This window comes from Rhamphochromis longiceps, linkage group LG16, assembly GCF_057381845.1.
Source record: "Rhamphochromis longiceps isolate RC_006_pf linkage group LG16, R_longiceps_female_GT1.1, whole genome shotgun sequence".
Lineage (NCBI taxonomy): Eukaryota > Metazoa > Chordata > Actinopteri > Cichliformes > Cichlidae > Rhamphochromis > Rhamphochromis longiceps.
The window spans coordinates 39,225,204-39,242,697 of record NC_140572.1 but is presented as its reverse complement, the minus strand read 5'-3'; the positions used below and the strand labels follow the sequence as shown (position 1 = coordinate 39,242,697).

The 17,494-nt window shown below is 46.3% G+C and overlaps 1 protein-coding gene across 3 annotated transcripts in view; it reads left to right on the top strand.

Moving 5' to 3' along the window:
- The first annotated feature begins 14,397 nt into the window (after positions 1–14,397).
- The window catches only part of stxbp5l (syntaxin binding protein 5L), a 133,307-nt gene continuing 130,210 nt past the window's right edge, over positions 14,398–17,494 (top strand). For all 3 annotated transcript variants that reach the window (XM_085385098.1, XM_085385097.1, XM_085385099.1), the window contains exon 1: positions 14,398–15,348. In XM_085385098.1, coding sequence (XP_085241224.1) covers positions 15,181–15,348 — 168 coding nt within the window. In that variant the 5' untranslated portion in view covers positions 14,398–15,180. The remainder of the gene's footprint in view (positions 15,349–17,494) is intronic.

Here is a 17,494-nt window from a genome sequence, read left to right as displayed (position 1 = left end):
CATACTTTTTGACCATCATGTTGTTCCTGTCTGCTGTCACCAGGGGCGGTGTCATCACTGTGGTGTTTCTCAACGTCTTTAGGCTCAGTGCTTCCAGCTCTGAGCGTTTCACATGTCATACTCAGAATGATCCCTGTGAGTGTCGCCTACTCCAGCCAGTGACCGTATCAGATGACAAAACTTCTGTAAAGGTCATAAAACTTGAACGGCAAACTGCACAAATGCCACAAAGAAAAGCGACTAACAATCTTCTGCAGTGTTAATCTTGGGTTTTACATGTTCCAGCTGTTACTGTTGCAGAGGCTAAAAACGAGAAGTGGGAGTTGCTTTGTCGACAGAGGAAACGTTTTGTTTGATTTATTCTGTGTTGCCGTAGCTGCAGTTTCAGCAGAGGCTCAGCAGCAGGTAAGAATAAAGCTTCTTCATCACCAAGTGGAAACGTGCACTTTGCACACCTGTCACTCTACCTGGGCTTCAGTGGTTTTAATAACGTTTGACTTTGTCAGTTTACCCACGTAAAACCCTGCGTCATGTGATCTGGTTTCATCTAAAACTTAATGTGAATTAGAAGAACGCGGCACTTCCTGCTGATTTTAAACCAACACTCTGATAAGCCGCTCCTGTTCGGGCTGCGTTCAGCATCAGTTACCACGGTGACAGCTGCTTTCATGGAAATTGTGCACTCGTCCTCTGTACCAGGTTAGAAATGTAAATTTAGCCTAAAATCAGAGTTTTCATTGCGGTGGTGGTGGGTTTTGATCGCCATGGTAACATGTTGAAAACATAATGTGGAAGTGAAGCGTTCGCACAGATTCCTGTACGTACAGGGTCCTGAGTGTTGTACACGTGTAACCTGTGCAGCTCTCTGTCACCCGTCTCTGTCTGGTTGGAGCAGGCGGTGCTCACTTGATCCATTTTGTGGGGAAGAAGACTCGAATGACGCATAAAATACTTTTTAAGTGCACTGAGAAGCCCGTTTTGTTAAACCAGCTAATGCAAAGAAAGCCTACCTGTGCTGAACTTCAGAGGACAGAAGTCATCATGGACAAAAACAGTGAAGTGAGTGTTTAAAAAGATGTCGCATACCCATAATCCTTCATCAACGCAAACGTAGCACCATTGATTTCACACAAGAGTTTGTAGGTTTTACATTTTAGTCCAGATTTCTGTGCAAACGTTTCAACAACGAGCTGTTCAGAAAATAAACCCCTTTGTCTTCATCACAGAGATCACATGTGTATATATGGCAGGGGTGTCCAACTCCAGGCCTCGAGGGCCGGTGTCCTGCAGGTTTAGATGTGTCCTTGATCCAGCACAGCTGATTTAAATGGCTGAATGACCTCAACATGTCCTGAAGTTCTCCAGAGGCCTGGGAATAGCTAATCATGTGGTTCAGGTGTGATATCCAGGGTGAGACCTAAAACCTGCAGGACACCGGCCCTCGAGGCCTGGAGTTGGACACCCCTGATATATGGGAACAAAGTGCATGCCCACACCCTTTCTTTCTGATATAATTTCTTACGTAATGACTTTGATATTTTACAAACAAAGCACGGCTGTTTGACAAATCTGCCTGTTTACTGAGGCACAGCAATCGAGTCGAGCAAGTAAATAAAAGCTTCAGGAGACGCCACTGTGGTCAAATCGTTCCTGCTGTCGGCTCATATCCAGGTCACGTTATTTATTGATGCCTGCCGAATGAACACAGCGAGTACAGCAGGGTGTAGGCTGCATCCTGAATAAAGGCAGCATTGTGGTTAGCACTGTTGCCTGCGTTCACCTCCACCGTTTGCATGTTTGCGCAGGTTCAAACACGTGTGCTTAATAGGGATAGGCTCCACCCCCCGCTAAGGATCACCTGCAGAATCCCCTCACCGTGAACTCTGACACTGATGCTGGCCTGATGGGCCTGTGGAGCATGTGCAGAGATGTCTTTGTGTGAAAATGATGACGGTGTCACTGCTCTCGAGTACTTTTTACAATCTCAGGAAGCACAAACACAAGTAATAGATTACTTTGATACTGTATATGGCTTGTTTATTTCCCTCTGGTCTGATGCGTCTGTGTGCTCAGTGTGCTGGCTCTCAGACTGTGGGCTGCCTGGCTGCACTTAGCGCTGATGACCAGGCTGACGATGTCATCATGGTTTTTGTGGGACGAGCTGACTTAGTTTTCTTATGATGGTGACTTTTACTTCACTCGTTTGCAGCAGTGGTTTGTAATGACACTTGTACCTGATGCCTGAGATGGATTTCAAGAGTTCAGTGGACAAGTTATTTGGTTAAATCTGCTTTAATTTCACATTAAAGAAACTTTAGACCTGCTAACATCTGAGCCTCGTTTTCACTCCCGTCGGGTCTTTTAGTCCATATGTGGCACAGATGCTCCTGTGCACTGTCCCAGCTGTGCACCCCGTCTCATCCTGCTGCTGAATGCTGCACAGTCCCCAGCACACCTTTGCACAGCCAGTGTCCTGTGCTGGTCTCTGTGGAGCTGGTGCTCACTGACTGTTTGTGTTGTTCTTTAAGCTGGTGGTGACAAAAATATGATTACGTGAACAAAGCAGCCGTGTTCTTGTGTCATTTATTAATATTGTGCACAATCGGATTTTTGGTTTGGGTGGTGCGTGAGTGCAAACCATCCTCCTTGCTAAATGATAACACAGGTATCAGAAACACTGAATACAGTGTAACAGGTTAAAAAACCTGGCTGAGACTTTCATTCAGGTGAAAATGTCAAGCTGCAGACACACTTGTGAGGGCTGACACCTCTGGGGTAACCCTACAAGCCCATACATTCCTTTTAAGTTAGAGGATGGACACCTGTAGAGCACAGCCTCAAAGGTCAGGATGAAAACAGGCCCTGGCCTCATTAAAACCACCCCCACCCTTCAGGACAGCTCAATTAAAATCCTAACCTCATGCTGCTCCATTGATCTGCCAAGGCAAGTCTGAGTGTGGGTTACAGGGAGAGCGAAGAGAACTCGGTGGGGAATCCACAGAGCTGCAAAAAATCAGGAGACCCTGAAGATCAGGTAGACTATGGCGTACTGAGAGGTGCTGTGAGGTTATTGTGCTTTAATGGGATTTAACAGGGTTTAAGAAGATTTCTCCCCTGATGGCGTCTTGGTGCTATTTTCCTGCAGGAGAATAAACATGTTCATATTCATACATGGATCTGACCTCATTTGGCTGCTTAAAAAAAAGTGTGACATCCTGACAGAAAGCAGCGTTTCACAGGATTTGGGAGAGGGTGGTGTAAAGCAATGCATCCCCACCCCCACGGTGTCTGTGAGTGGGTGTGAGTGGAGACGTACAACGGCACTTTATAATGAGTGATGCTTCAGAGGTTTGATTGCATAAGGATTGATTGATTGCAGGTGTCTTCATCACTCTTATCCAATAAAAGCCGAGGATTAACGACCGAGTGATCGACCCTCGTTCTGTCTTCGGTTTCCTTTGATCACACAATCTGAGCTTTTCAAAAGCTGAGAATATTTAATCTACAGGAGAGAAATCTAATGATCGCTGGAATGAGGAGTTTCTACAAGCTCAAATTTCTCCATGCCATCAGTCTCTGGATGCCACCAGCAGCTGTGATAGCAGCTAAAGAGCTGGAGTCCATCCATCCATCCATCCATTCGCTTCCGCTTATCCTTTTCAGGGTCGCGAGGGGCGCTGGAGCCTATCCCAGCTAATGTGGAGCAAGAGGTGGAGGTGGGGCACGGCCGGGCAGCAAAGACAAGAACCGATTCATGGCCGTGTCACACCCACGGACGAGCTGTGGAGGATTTCGTGTCTTTTGGAGGGCCGCAGGGAAAAAACACCACACAGGGTCTTTGCACAGTCTGTTGCTGTGCTACGCCGCTACGCCTGCACCACCTGGCTGTGATTACTGAGATTAAATAGATAAAGCTTCCAAATTACTTCTCCAATTAATGTCCAAATGCACTGCAGGAGGTCAAGTGAAGCGTTGAGGACCAGCGTTTGCAGCTCAGCGTGTTCATACAGACGAATGAGGCAACATAAGGATGAAGTGCTGCACTCAGGTGAAGCAGCAGCTGTGTGGAGGTATGTGCCAGGGTCCGAGTGGCTGACCACAGCTGGCCAAGCTGAGCTCTGGTCACAGAAAGAATTCGTGCTCCTCCTCAGCGGTGGTTCACCTTTTACTCAAGTATTTCACGTCCAGGCTCAAAGAACCATTTTCCCCTTATTTGCTGACGATAGTCTCTCCACTCGTCCGCACCAGCCGAGGAGAGTGACGCGTCTGAGGAGGCGTGTTCACCTCGGCCTGACACTCAGCACGAGCCTTTCTACACCTGCTGTTAACATCGTGAAGTATTCGTCTTACACTTCAGTTCAAACTGAAGGATGAATGTTTGTGAACGTGTGGGCCGACCTCATAGCAAGGATGTCAAACGTACGGTCTGAGGGCCGCCGAATGTTCCACGCAGGCCGACTGCACGACCATGCGAGGCGTAAGCTTGCAGAGCAGCAGGGTTGGAATTCAGCCTTTTCCCAGGAAGCATTGCGTTGTAGTTTTCTTTGAGTTTTCTCAGCACAAATCATCTGCTTTTTAAACGAATGAGGTCAGGGTGTGCGTGTTTACAGTGAAGAAAGGCCGCGCTGCTTTAACTCTACGCAGACTCCAGCCTGGGCTGATTTCACCTGTAATAATTAGACGGCTCTATTGTAAATAATCACAAAATGCTCAACAAACATTTCTCATGATGTCCTCGATGCGTTTGCCTCATCTGAAGCAATGAATCACGCTTCGGTTTGTCACAGTGGATCACTGTTCCTGTGCTGAGAGTCGAAGGGCTCCTGAGAGCTGCTTTAAGTGGATTACTGACCTTTGATCGTGCTTCTCTTCTCCAAGAACTGGGAGATCCACGCAGCCTCTTCTTCACTAATAAGCTTTAGAGTGATTTTCACTTCTCCATTGATTCGTTAAAAGGCCTTCGTTGTAACTGCACCTTCAGACATGTTACAGTAAACTCTGCACTCATGTTTTGGTGACACGTGACAGACCTTTACTCGGCCTCAGCAGGGCTGCAGCGTAATACCAGTAGCTGTCCACACTGAGGTTCTTCTCCTCGTGATCCATCACCTGCGTCGGCCTTATCAACCTTCCAGTATGCAGAATATTAAGTACAGGTTTGAGTATCTGTTTGAAACATTATTGCTCCACAGGCTGTTAGCTGACGCCTGCCGTCGCTGCCTCCCAACCAGCCTGTGTGCGCGGCTCGATCACCTGCTCTTACATTCAGCCGCTCTGCCTTTGTTCACCTTTAGCTGTTCAGTGGTTCATGTACACTGTTTTACCGGCGCTAAATACTCACCATCTGTCTAACCTCTGATACTTGGACGTGTCTGTGCTGCAAAATGTGATCAGCTGCTTTGAAGACATCAGCTGTTTCCATCTGAAACATCATCTGTGAGCAGAAGAACTAAGTTCAGCTCCCCGTTCAACCTCAACCATGAAATGATTGCGGGGAAATTTGCCAGTTTTTAAAAGATTTCCAGTATTTATTGAACCTTCAGACAAAACAAAGTGTTCTGAAAAGCTCACGTGTTCAATATATTTAGTGTCACAGGGTTAAAAAGAAAAGATAAAGTTTGCCTCTGAGGATAGACGGTGGAAACCTCAGAGGGTGAAACAGGGAAAGGACCTGAATTCTTCCTGGAAAGTCAGAAAAAGTTGCGTCTCCAGGAATATTGTCTGTGTGTCGTTGTTTCTCTTCATGGTGCCGCTCCGGCGTCACACTTTTTCCCTCCCACCTCTCAGCCCAGTGGGAGAAGTCCCACGAGTGTACATCTCTATACTGAGTCAACAGTTGAATAACGCTGGGACTTGTTTCTATGCCACCAAACAAAAGCCTCGTTTGTGTCTCCTGGCAAAATTCAACGTTAAAGCCTCTCAGGAAACAATTATTCATTAATGTGTGACTCAGGCTGTGTGTGCGCACATGAACCCAGAGATGTGTTTCAGCCTGTGAGGAAAGGTGCGATCGTTAATTTCCTTCACAATCAAGTCAAAGCATAAAGTCTGTGCTCGGGAGACGAATCATACCTGTAAAAATGAGGGATTAAATATCTGTTTCCTGCTGTTCTCGGACTCGGGCCGTTTCTGTCATCACACTGTTTTATATAAATCGCAGCCCTTCGGTCAGTCGTGCCATCGTCATCTCCATACGTGATTCCATCATCATGTTTCCGCTGCCACAGGTCGCCCGTCTGCCACAGAGCATGCACACTCACAGTCACACTCTCCAGGTAACCTGACACCACGTTTATGATGAAATGATCAGAATCGATGAAATGATGATGATGATGATGATGACTCGCAGCCACAGTTTTCACTTCCTGTGAAGTTTTTCTGAGCTCACGTCCTTCCTGCTCCTCTGTGGGCTGCTGTGTCCTCCCACTCTCCAGACTCCTGGCTGTAAGGGTAACAACTGATTCTGGATCAGCCACAGGTGTGGACTGTGTGTGGATGTCGGTCACCTGGGACATCTGTGGCTTAACGTGTTTTCTAATAAGTGGAAATGAGAAATAAACTCAATCAAATGATTTCAGATCTAATCTGGAAAGTTTGACTTTACGTGTGTAAAACATTTACCTGATTTCTTTGTTTCTTTTTTGACAAATACATTTTAATATTAGTCAAAATTAACTTGAGTAAATACAAAATACAGTTTTTAAATGATGATTTCAGTTATTTAGGATCAAAGTTATCTTTATGACCTCCTGAACGAGTCGTTGAGACGCTCTTGGAGTAATCTTGGTCGGCTGGCCACGCCCTGTTTTGTGCATGTGTGGATGACGGTGCTCGCTGTGATCGTGGCGTGACGTTTGGGTCCTGTCAGCCTGCTTCACTCAGTCACATAGTTCCTATTAATGGTTCAGCAGGTATAACAGTGTTAATCACAGTAAATTCATGATTTAACCATATTAAGTCAGGATAGTTAGTTATCATTTAGATCAAACTTTAATTCTCACTCACTTTCACATACGTCTCTCAGTCGTCCACAGCTCGTCTCCCATTGGTGCAGATCAGAACTAGCCGGCGCTCACTAACATACAGCGCTCTGCTTTTGTGTGTTGGGATGAATATGCAACCGTGTGTTGGAAAGTGCACTTATCATCAGTGTGTGTCTTTTATTCAAACTGGGAAACACTTTAACTCTGTGTTTCAAAGGATTGTAAGAATAAAGTTACTGTTACCTAAAACAAACACTCAGCGGTCGTAATGCTTCTCTTTACCTTTTAATGAAAAGGGCCGTCATTCTCTGCGGTATGTGGGCCATGTGTAAGCATATTGTGTGGGCCATACCAGTTTTGCTATGTGGGGGTCATGGCAGTCATGCGCCTCCTCATGGACTGGCAGAACCTCCAGATGTCATCCTGTGGGACTAAGCTGTCACACTCTGTCACTCAAACGACTCTCCGTGGGGTTGAGATCAGGATTAGGCTCATTGGAGCATTCCAACGCCACCACCCGGTCAGGCTGACCCAGTCGTGGCGTTCTTACAGACATGATTTTCTCCAAACCTGTGGAGCGTTTACATAGTTGGGTGTGTTTGCCAGAGGAGCGGTCGTTTGTGATTAGTTGGATAGAGGCATCGTGACTTTTTCCCAGATTGTGTTTTGTTAATTCACAGGATGACATCCTAAAAGCAGTCCTACGTGCTCTTATATAACTAGAGAAGTGCTGCATTAATAAATCTGAGTTACATACAGACAAAAGAGAGTTGTGATCAAACCCTCGGACCATGAATGGACCTTGTAGAAACCACAGGGGCGTCTCTTTGTTAGGCTGGAGTCGTGCCGGAGAGGCTGATCTGCCATATGGCTGCACAGCAGACCCCGAGCACACCTTACCTCACTGCTGCAGACAACGATGACACATCCATCATCGTGCAACAGGCAGGACCACACGCACACACGCACGCACACACACACACACACAAGGACGTTGATAAAACATAAAAGTAGGACGAGGGAGTTTTTCTGTACGTCGGTTTCTGTCTGATCAGCGATGTCTCGTTCAGAGTTGTTTGTCCGTGTCTGTGGTTAGTGCTCGCAGCAGTGCTGCAGTTAATAGTAGTACGAGTGGTGTACATGACACTAGCAGCAGATTTATCCTACAAAGCTTGTTTGTATGGAGTTAGTGACACACCGTGAGACAATGGCCCCTCTGTAGTCTTCCTTAATTATTAAATATATTTTAAATCTGCGCGTGCTGAACATCCACCTCTTTTCTGCATTTGGGCTGTTTGTGCAGATTCAAACCGTCTGTTAAACACAAATCAGAGAGTCACGTATCAGTGAGCAAACAGCTGTGTCTAACTTTTCTAAATGATTACAGTGTTGTGCTCCGTATTTGTTTGATCCGTCCTTCTTATAAAGGATTGACTGTCCTTTTATGGGAACAGCAGCGTCTTCTCTGGGAAAGTTTTATTGGTTTCTCTCAGCATGAAACGAAAATCTGTTCAAGGCCTCATTCCCACTTCATAGCATTCATTTCCTTTCACATGTAGCTTCCATAGTTTGTCTGTGACTTTCCTAAAAGCAGCGATGTCATTTGAGCTGGAGCCAGAGTGCAGCGGCTGCCCACCTTTCCCTGAGGTAAGGTCAGAATGAAAGGTGTTTACTGTGACAACGATGACATATTGTTGGATTTCAGCATTTTTAAAACATCAGGTGATGTAGTTGTTAGTATATGTGTGGCATATAGAGCTGGCACTTCACCTCAGCCTGTTTGTGTCAGTGCAAAGATCAGATTTGTCTTACTTCTGTATTTACAACTGAAATAGAGAAAATAAAGCTGAGGTATTTTAGACCGCCCTCTCCTGCCCTCACAGCGACTGTTTCCCAGCTCTGTGGATCCAAATATACAAAGACCAGTTCAGGTTTTCTTTAAGCACTTAAACAAAATACTGAGGAACCAACTTTCTCTTTTTGACAAATCTACCAAAGATAACATAACTCAGTGTGTGCACTGTGCAATAGTCTTGAGCCCTTTTTCCTTATGTTGTTTTTCTTGTTTTAAGTTTCTTGGGCAGTAGTTCTCCAGCTTTCTGAAGTTTGATCCATGATGCGGTAACATGGCCAGACATACTAAATATTCACTCTGAAGCTCAACTGTACAAACCCTGTTCTGATGCACTGATTGACCATTTTGAATAAAGCAGGTGTTTTGCTTACATAAAGTATGAGCTGTTTCTGTTTCTTTGTGTTGTGTTAGTTTAGCAGCCGTGTTGGGGTCTTTAAAACAGCCGTGCTTCATCAGTCTGAGCAAACAAAGTAAAAATATCAGCGTCCTGCATGGCACTTTATGGGTGTTTGATTATTAAATATTAAATAGATGGAGATTTGAAATAATAATCTTGCTATTTCTGGTTCAGGAAATAACCACCAGCGTCCTGTTTGTTTGTGGAATGAGACACAGAACGAGAGAGAATCTAGACACTCATGTAAGTGGATAGCTAGCACAAGAAAATGCCACTGGGTCCTTGGACTCGCGGTGACTCTCGTTATCTCTGCCACTAAAGGTTTGTGTTTGCTTGGGGGTAATGAATAACTGCTCGACTCCAGCTTGTTACAAGAAAGCAGCATCTGCACTCTGCGTGCCCTCTCTGAGAGAAGAATCAAACAGTTTTATCAGCATCACAATCAGCTGTAAAGAAAGCAAAATTTTAAAAAGTGAACGTGGCCTCTCCTCGTGTTCATCTCGTGGTCAGTAATGAATCCTGAGAAACAGCCACGATTTTACCAGCTCATTTATGTGGAAATGAATAATCCCTGTAGGATCAGCCCCACCTCCCAGGCCCCCACTTCCTCCACTCTGACTCTGTTACCAGTGGTCATACAGATAGGGGTGACTTCTTAATTGGAAATTGATTAAAAACATCTTTTTGTGACTTCACTTTGCCTTTAGACTCTGCTCCTGTGCACTTTTATCAAATGTGCCCAGCAGGTATTAATTGAGCTAAAGTAACTCCACAGATGGGTGGGTGGCAGCGGTGACGGGGGCACCGAGGACTGTCGGTGGGTGCTGGACAGCAATTATCAAAATATGAACGTGCGTCCTGAGGTTCTGATTTTCAGGGTGTGTTTGCAGCGTCTGTTAAACAGGAAGCTGCGTACGACTCATGTTCCTGCACCAAACGGGCTCGCTCCGTGAATGAGGTTCATAAATTTGCAGTGTATGAAATTTGCATGTAGCCTTCGCAGTGATGCGCTGCTGCCAGGACTCAGGTCTGCTGCATCTCTGATCACGCGCAGAATACAAATGCACTTCCTGGAACAAGGTGAGGAGCTAAGCCGGCAGGATTTTCAGTGTTTCGGCTGTAAGTGCTGCTAGTTTGTAAATCATGATCCCGAGCAGTGAGCCAGTCTTTAACAGCTCCTGAGACGTGACAGCAGGATTAACAGGACAAACGTGTCCGGTTCAGTCAACACTCAGAAAGGATTCTTCACCCTCAATAAACTAATGTGAGTGAAATGTAACAGAAATCATTAATTATTTGACCGGATTCAATCAAATGCAACATTTTACACTTATGTAACCATGTAATTAAATGATAAAGTCGCATTGAGGACAGATTTATTAGTGAATATGAAGCAGTCCTGCTGGAGTGTGGTTCATCCTGTTTGGCACTGAAATGTTTCTGAACGAACATTTGATGCTGAACTCGTGTCTCAATCCAGCTCCTCAAATTAAATATCGTTGTAATTTCCATTTAATTTAATGCAAATTTTTTACTACACCATAGCTGGAGGGTTTGTGCATTTTACACTAATTACTTTGTTTTTACATGTGTTATGAAAGACACCATCATTTTGCTTCCACACTATATGAGGCTTTTTGACCTTAGCACCACCCAGCAACATTAAAATGCTACATACAGGTTAAGACGTGAATAATTTAAAAGCCCAATCTTTGATCCAAATGTAAACCAAAGGTCATCCCTGCCTACCATCAAAAATTTAAAACAGAGAAGTGGAACATGCGCTCACTGCTGAAGTGACTCTGAGGCGATGAAGCTCCACAGCCCTCGGCAACAGCTCAGGTGTTTCCACATTACGATGCTCTTGTTTCTCCTCGTAGAAGTAAAGTTCCCGATCGCAGCAGGACAACAACGCCCCGTCTCTTAACCCGAAGCTGCTGGGACGGCTGCAGCGCTTCCAGTTAATCCTGTGCATATTTTATGATATTAATGCTACATCCCATCCATTCATTTATTTATTTCAACATTTACGGTGCTGATGGATCCTTGGATCGACTTTTAGTGACATTGCTGTTCAAAACGAGTGTGCACCGATCGTCTGTGAGAGGAAGCTGATGGAGCAGAGGGGAAGTACTCCTGTGATGCAGAGGTCAGACATTCTCACTTGCTGCTTTTCCTCAGACAGTCACGGCAGCGAAGCTTCTGCAGGATTTACACGAGTCTTTACACAGTAGCATCCTGCTCATCTCATTTCATGAAGACAGAGCTGTATGTGAGGCACTTTGTAACTGATAAATAATAATTCATCCAGCACGGTTTTTATACCACCATCATCATATCAGCAGTCTTCAGCAAATGTTCTCTAAATGCTAAATATTTTTTCCTCTGTTTCTAATCTTCAGTGAAGGATGATAATTATCTCTGGCCCTAAATTAGCCAGCAGCCTAATTACCATGTGCCATCCAAAACAAAGCTGCCCGTGGATGCACATTTGCAAACAGTGTTGTCTCTGAATCTGAGACAACATCACTTTCTGTATTTGTATGTATTGGCTGTCAGTCGAGGTGCAGTAAACAGGACACAGAAACTCTGCTGCCTCCATCTCTTTGTATTTGCCTCACATGCCACATTAAAGGGGAACGATGGCAGCGCTTTGAGGGCAGCTTACAGCAGCGTTACGTGGACAGACGGAGGACACGTCATGAAAAGAGCCCAAAGGCAGCGTCCTCGTGTATCGAGGAACACGTGAGTGACACGGACTGCTGTTTTTGAGCCCCCGCGACCAGCAAAGATGCCAAATATCTATGAACCATTTGATTTACACCAGCCTCTTTAAATGAGCTTGACCTTTGACCTTTTGATATTAATGAGTTAGTTATTCGAGTATTTGGGGTGTTTGAGCCTGAGTTACAGTCAGCAGTGGTTTTAATGAGCTACACAGAGCTTTGCTGCTCTGGTATAAAATGACCCTCAGCTCACAGTGTTTGACCTCAGGAAGCAGTTTTCTCGTGACGTTTAGAACCTCGCTCCCAGGCCGGACTGACTTTTACACCATGTTCACTTTGTAAGCGATGAGGACTATTAGACGAAGAAAAATGACAGGAGATGCTTTAAAAAGGTATTTTGTGATCGACAGGTCGCTGCCGTACGAGGGCGCTGTTCCTTGGTTTCAGGTCCACTGGTTTCAAACAGCAAACTGGCAACAGTCAAAGCTCCTAACCAGTGAGTGACCATCTTCTGTATACAGTCTGTGGTTCCAGGAAGACTTTTTTGATAATAAGCTGGGAAAATGCAAACATGAGTCAGGCTAGCATGGTGATGGAGCAGGCCTGTTAGCGTGCATTTGGAAGATCGACTAGAACTTCTGAGGAGGCATTCCAGTTTACCCAGTATGTCATTGTTCTGGAACCACACTGCAGTCATTGCAGTTTTGTGCTCCACGCTGACAGGATGTGTTTGTTATCACACTTATTCTTTGGCTTTTTCACAGATCTGTTCGGCGGACGCTGAAATGACCCCAGCTCAGTGCTGAGTAAAGGTGCTTAAGAGCTGAATAATTGGGTTTGAAAATGAGCCTCCGTGGAGCTCGTGTGCACTTCACGTGTGAAAGCAATTCAATTCGATTCCAATTATGCCACATCTTTGCCATTTAGCTTCTACGGCCTCTCACGCGCCAACCTGTGTCACAACATAACAGTTTATATATTTTCAACGTAAACGAATAAAAGATTCACGTACAGAGGAATCTCGAGGCCATTACAGCTCGTGGGCTGTGTTGTAACATCTGAGCGACACAGCTCACAAAGCGCTGCTTTTTGGAGAGCAGAACAGAGGCGAGCGTGTGCGCGTGCTGACTCAATAACATCAAGTGTCGCCCGGGGCAGCGGCTGCTGAGGGAAGTGCTTACGCAACCACAGCGTTCAACACGGACGGTAGGTAAGTAAGAAGGAAGATTTGTTGTCATTGTTAATAGTTAACATGCCCCTCCCCCCACTGTACTACATCGTGCTTAATATTGTATGAAATGATGAGAAGTTGCTTTCCTTTGATTCTTTGATGTTTTGGTAGCTAAATATCTGGCAGATGTCCCTGTTAGCAGCTGGGTGAGGCAGTCAGTGACATCAGAGCTCTGACCTGTTGGACTAATTAAAGTAAGAATTTGGAAAGAAACCTGACATGATGAGGGAGCATCTCCTGGACCAGTGTGAACTCTCAGTGATGCTCTGGTTACTGAAACATGCAAAATCACATTCACACCATTAAAAACCAAGAACAAACTGGAACCAGAGATATTAAAGGACTTTTTACTGCACTTCTCCATCAGCATCATCACATCGTCAGTCGGTGCTTCATGTTTCAGTAACATTTATGGAACTGAAATCATGGAATAATTTGCAGATTAGAGAGGAGCCTTCCACTTTTAAATCACGTCATAAAACCCACTTCATTCTTTGGCTTTTAACCACAGGGACACTTAGTTTCTCTTGTAATTAAATTAGTGATTTAATTAATTATTTTACTTTTTCTTTTATTTGGATTTTATTTACATATTATGTAATTTTATTATATAGTTCCAATGTACAGCACTTTGTGTCAGCTGTGGATGTTTTATAAATAAAGGTGATGATGATTTTCATAAAACTAAATATTTTAACACATGTATGCGCATATGTAATGTAGTGTACACATTAATGTGGTGGAAACAAACCGGTCGGTGGTTTAATAACATCAAGCACGTTACAGGAGACAAAACCCATTTCTATAAAGGACATAAACCAGCATGAACACACAGGGAAAGATGAAAAGAAATAATAATAAATGTTCCACCTCAGCTCTCCAACATTTTTAAGCAGCAGCTTTAAAAGCCTCACTGACATCCAGCAGCTGTGACCTGAATGTTGAGGTAATTTACACCTTAAAGGTTAAAATAAATCTTGATTTTTAAACATTAATAGTTCAAACCTGCTCCTGTTGAGACACCGGAGTGACTGACGGTTTAACCGGATCTGAGGCTGCCCTGCTGGGATTCGTGAACTGCTCCTTTATCGTTCTGCTCCTCGCCGCTTCAGAGCCGGGCAACCAATCACTGACGAGAAGGCGGGGAGAGAGAGGGGAGAGAGAGCGGTGGGTGGGTGGGGGCGGGGCTGCTGGTGGTGGTGGTGTTTCAGCACCGCGGACAGCTCCTGCCTCTGGTCTCTGGGCTGCAGGGAGAAACAGCTGGACGAGACTACACACCGCTTCACTTCGATCCACAGACCGCGCCGAGCCCGCCCCACGCGATCCACGCGAGAACAGGCTGTCCGTGTTTCTCCTCCTTCTCCTCCGTGCTGACTGCTGTGTTCTGTGGCCTCGCAGAGGACTCCAGCCTCGGTTAACTGCAGCGCCTCTGCGCCTTCCGTCCGCTGGCTCCTCTTCCTGTTGTTGGCGGCCACGGTGTTGTGGGGTTTTCGGGGAGGGCGGGGCGGAGGAGCAAAGTTCACTTCTTCTTTGCTCTGATTATTTTTGGTGTCGTGCACCTGCGTGTGACATGTGCGTGTGCACGCCGCCGCTCGCTGCCCGGGTTTGTCTGCAGGCTCGGGAGCGCATGTTCCTCCGGGATGCAGAAGTTGTGTAGTTCCTTTCGCGCTCTGCTGTGAGACAGGTGAGCTGCATCTGCAACGTTGGCTGGGATCCTCGCAGCAGAGTGCCACGGACTCGCTCGTTTCACGTGGACAAACGTCAGAGAGCACGATGAGGAGCCTCTGTGACTTTTTAAATTGCACCTAAGAGAGAGAGAGAGACGGGGGTGGGGTGGGGGTCCCTGTTAGTGCCCCGGCACTGCTGCAGGAACACAGCTTTGTTTCTTTAGCTGCTTAAACCGCTGGGATCGCGCGTGACAGTGGACACTGTGCCGCTCACCTCTTTACCCCTAACCTGAAAACAGAGCCCGACACGCGGGGAACGAAATGAAGAAGTTCCGGAAGGTGCTGGACGGCCTGACCACCTCCTCCCCGGGAGCCACTGTGGGCTCTCCGTCGTGCGGCAGCGCGGCCGGGACTCCCACGGCGGCTCCAACTCCGAAGGAGATCGACGTCCAGGAGACGCTGGTGTCGGAAAACTTCCAGCTGTGTAAGGTGGGTTGATGGAGGCGCTTATTTAGGCTACACCCGAGTGAACACGTGACCTGCGAGGTGCTACAGGCGGGCAGGTGCAGGCGGCTCTGGGCTTTGGGGTGCGGGTGAAAGTTGAATCTGCTGCTGGCTGTCAGAGGTTCAGCACCGCGGACAGCTCCTGCTCTCAGCGGCCTCCGAGTCTATCCGAGAACCGTTCGTGTGTTTGTGTGTGCGCGTGCTTGTTCTCGTGTGTGCAGCACTGTGTCGGGCCGCAGTAAGTTGTGCACATGTGCACCAGGGAGCTGAGAGAAAGTGGGTGAGCAGCGGCGTCCACGCTGCGTGGAGTGGGAGCGATGACATAACCGGTGAGCCTCGCTCTCATAAAGGAGTTCGAGCCAGAGGAAGGAGGCTGCAGTGCTGCTCAGTGAGGAGGGGGAGAATGAGGGAGGGGTGCTGAATGGGGGTATTTATAGCTTCCTCTGCCGCCCGTCGCAGCTCTGGTCCTGGATCCATTCTGCTGATGCAGTGAGGACTCTCGGGTTTACAGGGACGGCTCTGAATGGCTGTGAATAATTCATTGAGAATCTGAGAGAAAAGGCTTGTTTAGAGGAGTGTGTTATTATTAGGCAGAGTAACACTGCTGTGTGTGTGTGTGTGTGTGTGTGTGTGTGTGTGTGTGTGTGTGTGTGTGTGTGTGTTGGGCAGGTGGGGGGGGGGGGGGCTTGATTCAGGTTGGAAGGATGCGGCAGAGCAGCCTATAGCAGGCAGCAGAAAATGCTGGAAAAGAGCAGCAGGATGGCCGGCCCGTGCAGGAAGCTGCTCCTCCCCTGTGAGCGGCTGTGATGCTTCTATTGACTGAACTTCTCAGGAGGAAGCACTGAATGTACAAACATGCCTTCAAGCACACGTTTGTCCTGAGTTTGTGTCAGAGGAGGTTGCATGTCATGGTTAGTGTGTCAGGTAGTTGTCGTGCTGCAGACAGGGCTCGGGTGTGATTAATTACAACATGCACCGATGACAGAGCTTTATGTTGTATGAAGGCTGGACTTTGATGGGTGGAAGAATGAGTTTTCAAAGCCTGTCATCCTGCGCCAGATGTGCACATTAGGAGTGGGAGAACCATGAATGACTGTTAGCAAACCTGTGTACGCTGAACACAGCAGAAGCTGCTTGTTCGCTTTAGCTTCAGCATCAAATTCACAGATTCTGAGGGATAAACAAGGAAAACGAACACGTTTCATCTGTCGTATTATCATTTCCTGAATTCAATGACTCGTCCTCATCAGGGCAAACAAATCGTCTTCTCCTGGCAGGAACCAAATTTGTTTTTGATTAGTTAATGAACGTCACTGGGGGTCGACCACAAGCTGAGAGCTAATGGTGGTCCTGATGAGGTTACACCCACCAATGTTTCAGAGACGCTGCTGCTGTGAGACTCAGATCACTTCACTGCAAATGCAGTAATTTCACTCAGCAATAAAACTGGTAACACACACATGTTCATTATCACTTATTGAACTGTAGACATCAGAGAGACAGCTGACAGGAAAAGCCTGGTACTGGGTCCATGTCTGTGGGTCTGCTGGAGTGATGGAACTCCATTCTTCCAGTAAATATTCCCTCTTCTGGTGATTTTATATTCATCCTGCTGATCTTCCAGAAGTTTCGGTTTGGCTAAAAAACCTGCAAATCCCAGAGAAGAGCATTCATATCATTTCATGCTTATGGGGCTTCCTACCAGGACAGAGATGTTCCATGAAAGGGTCACGGTGACGACTCACAACACCTCACAGCCACAGTAGCAAGGTGCCGTCCAAACCATAGCAGGGCCACCTGTAGTGTGGAGCAAGGTTTGTGTTTTCCTTTTATTCGTCACCCGTCAATCTATGACAGTTACCTATATTTTCATTCATTACTCTAAATGCTGTAGATAGGATCAACATTCTCTGACGTAATTCTGTGGGCTGCGTGTGGGAGTGTTTGGCTAACTTCTCAAAGTTAGTCATGACTTCTGTCCTCGCTCTGCAGTGTGGGAAGAAGCAACAGTGCAGATTTTATTAGACAGCGTTTTGGTGTGTTTGTAGTTTGTACAGGAATGCACTCCAGACCAATTAGAGCGCTGCTGAAACAAGTCTTCAGTGAAATCTTACTCAGACTGAAGGAGAAA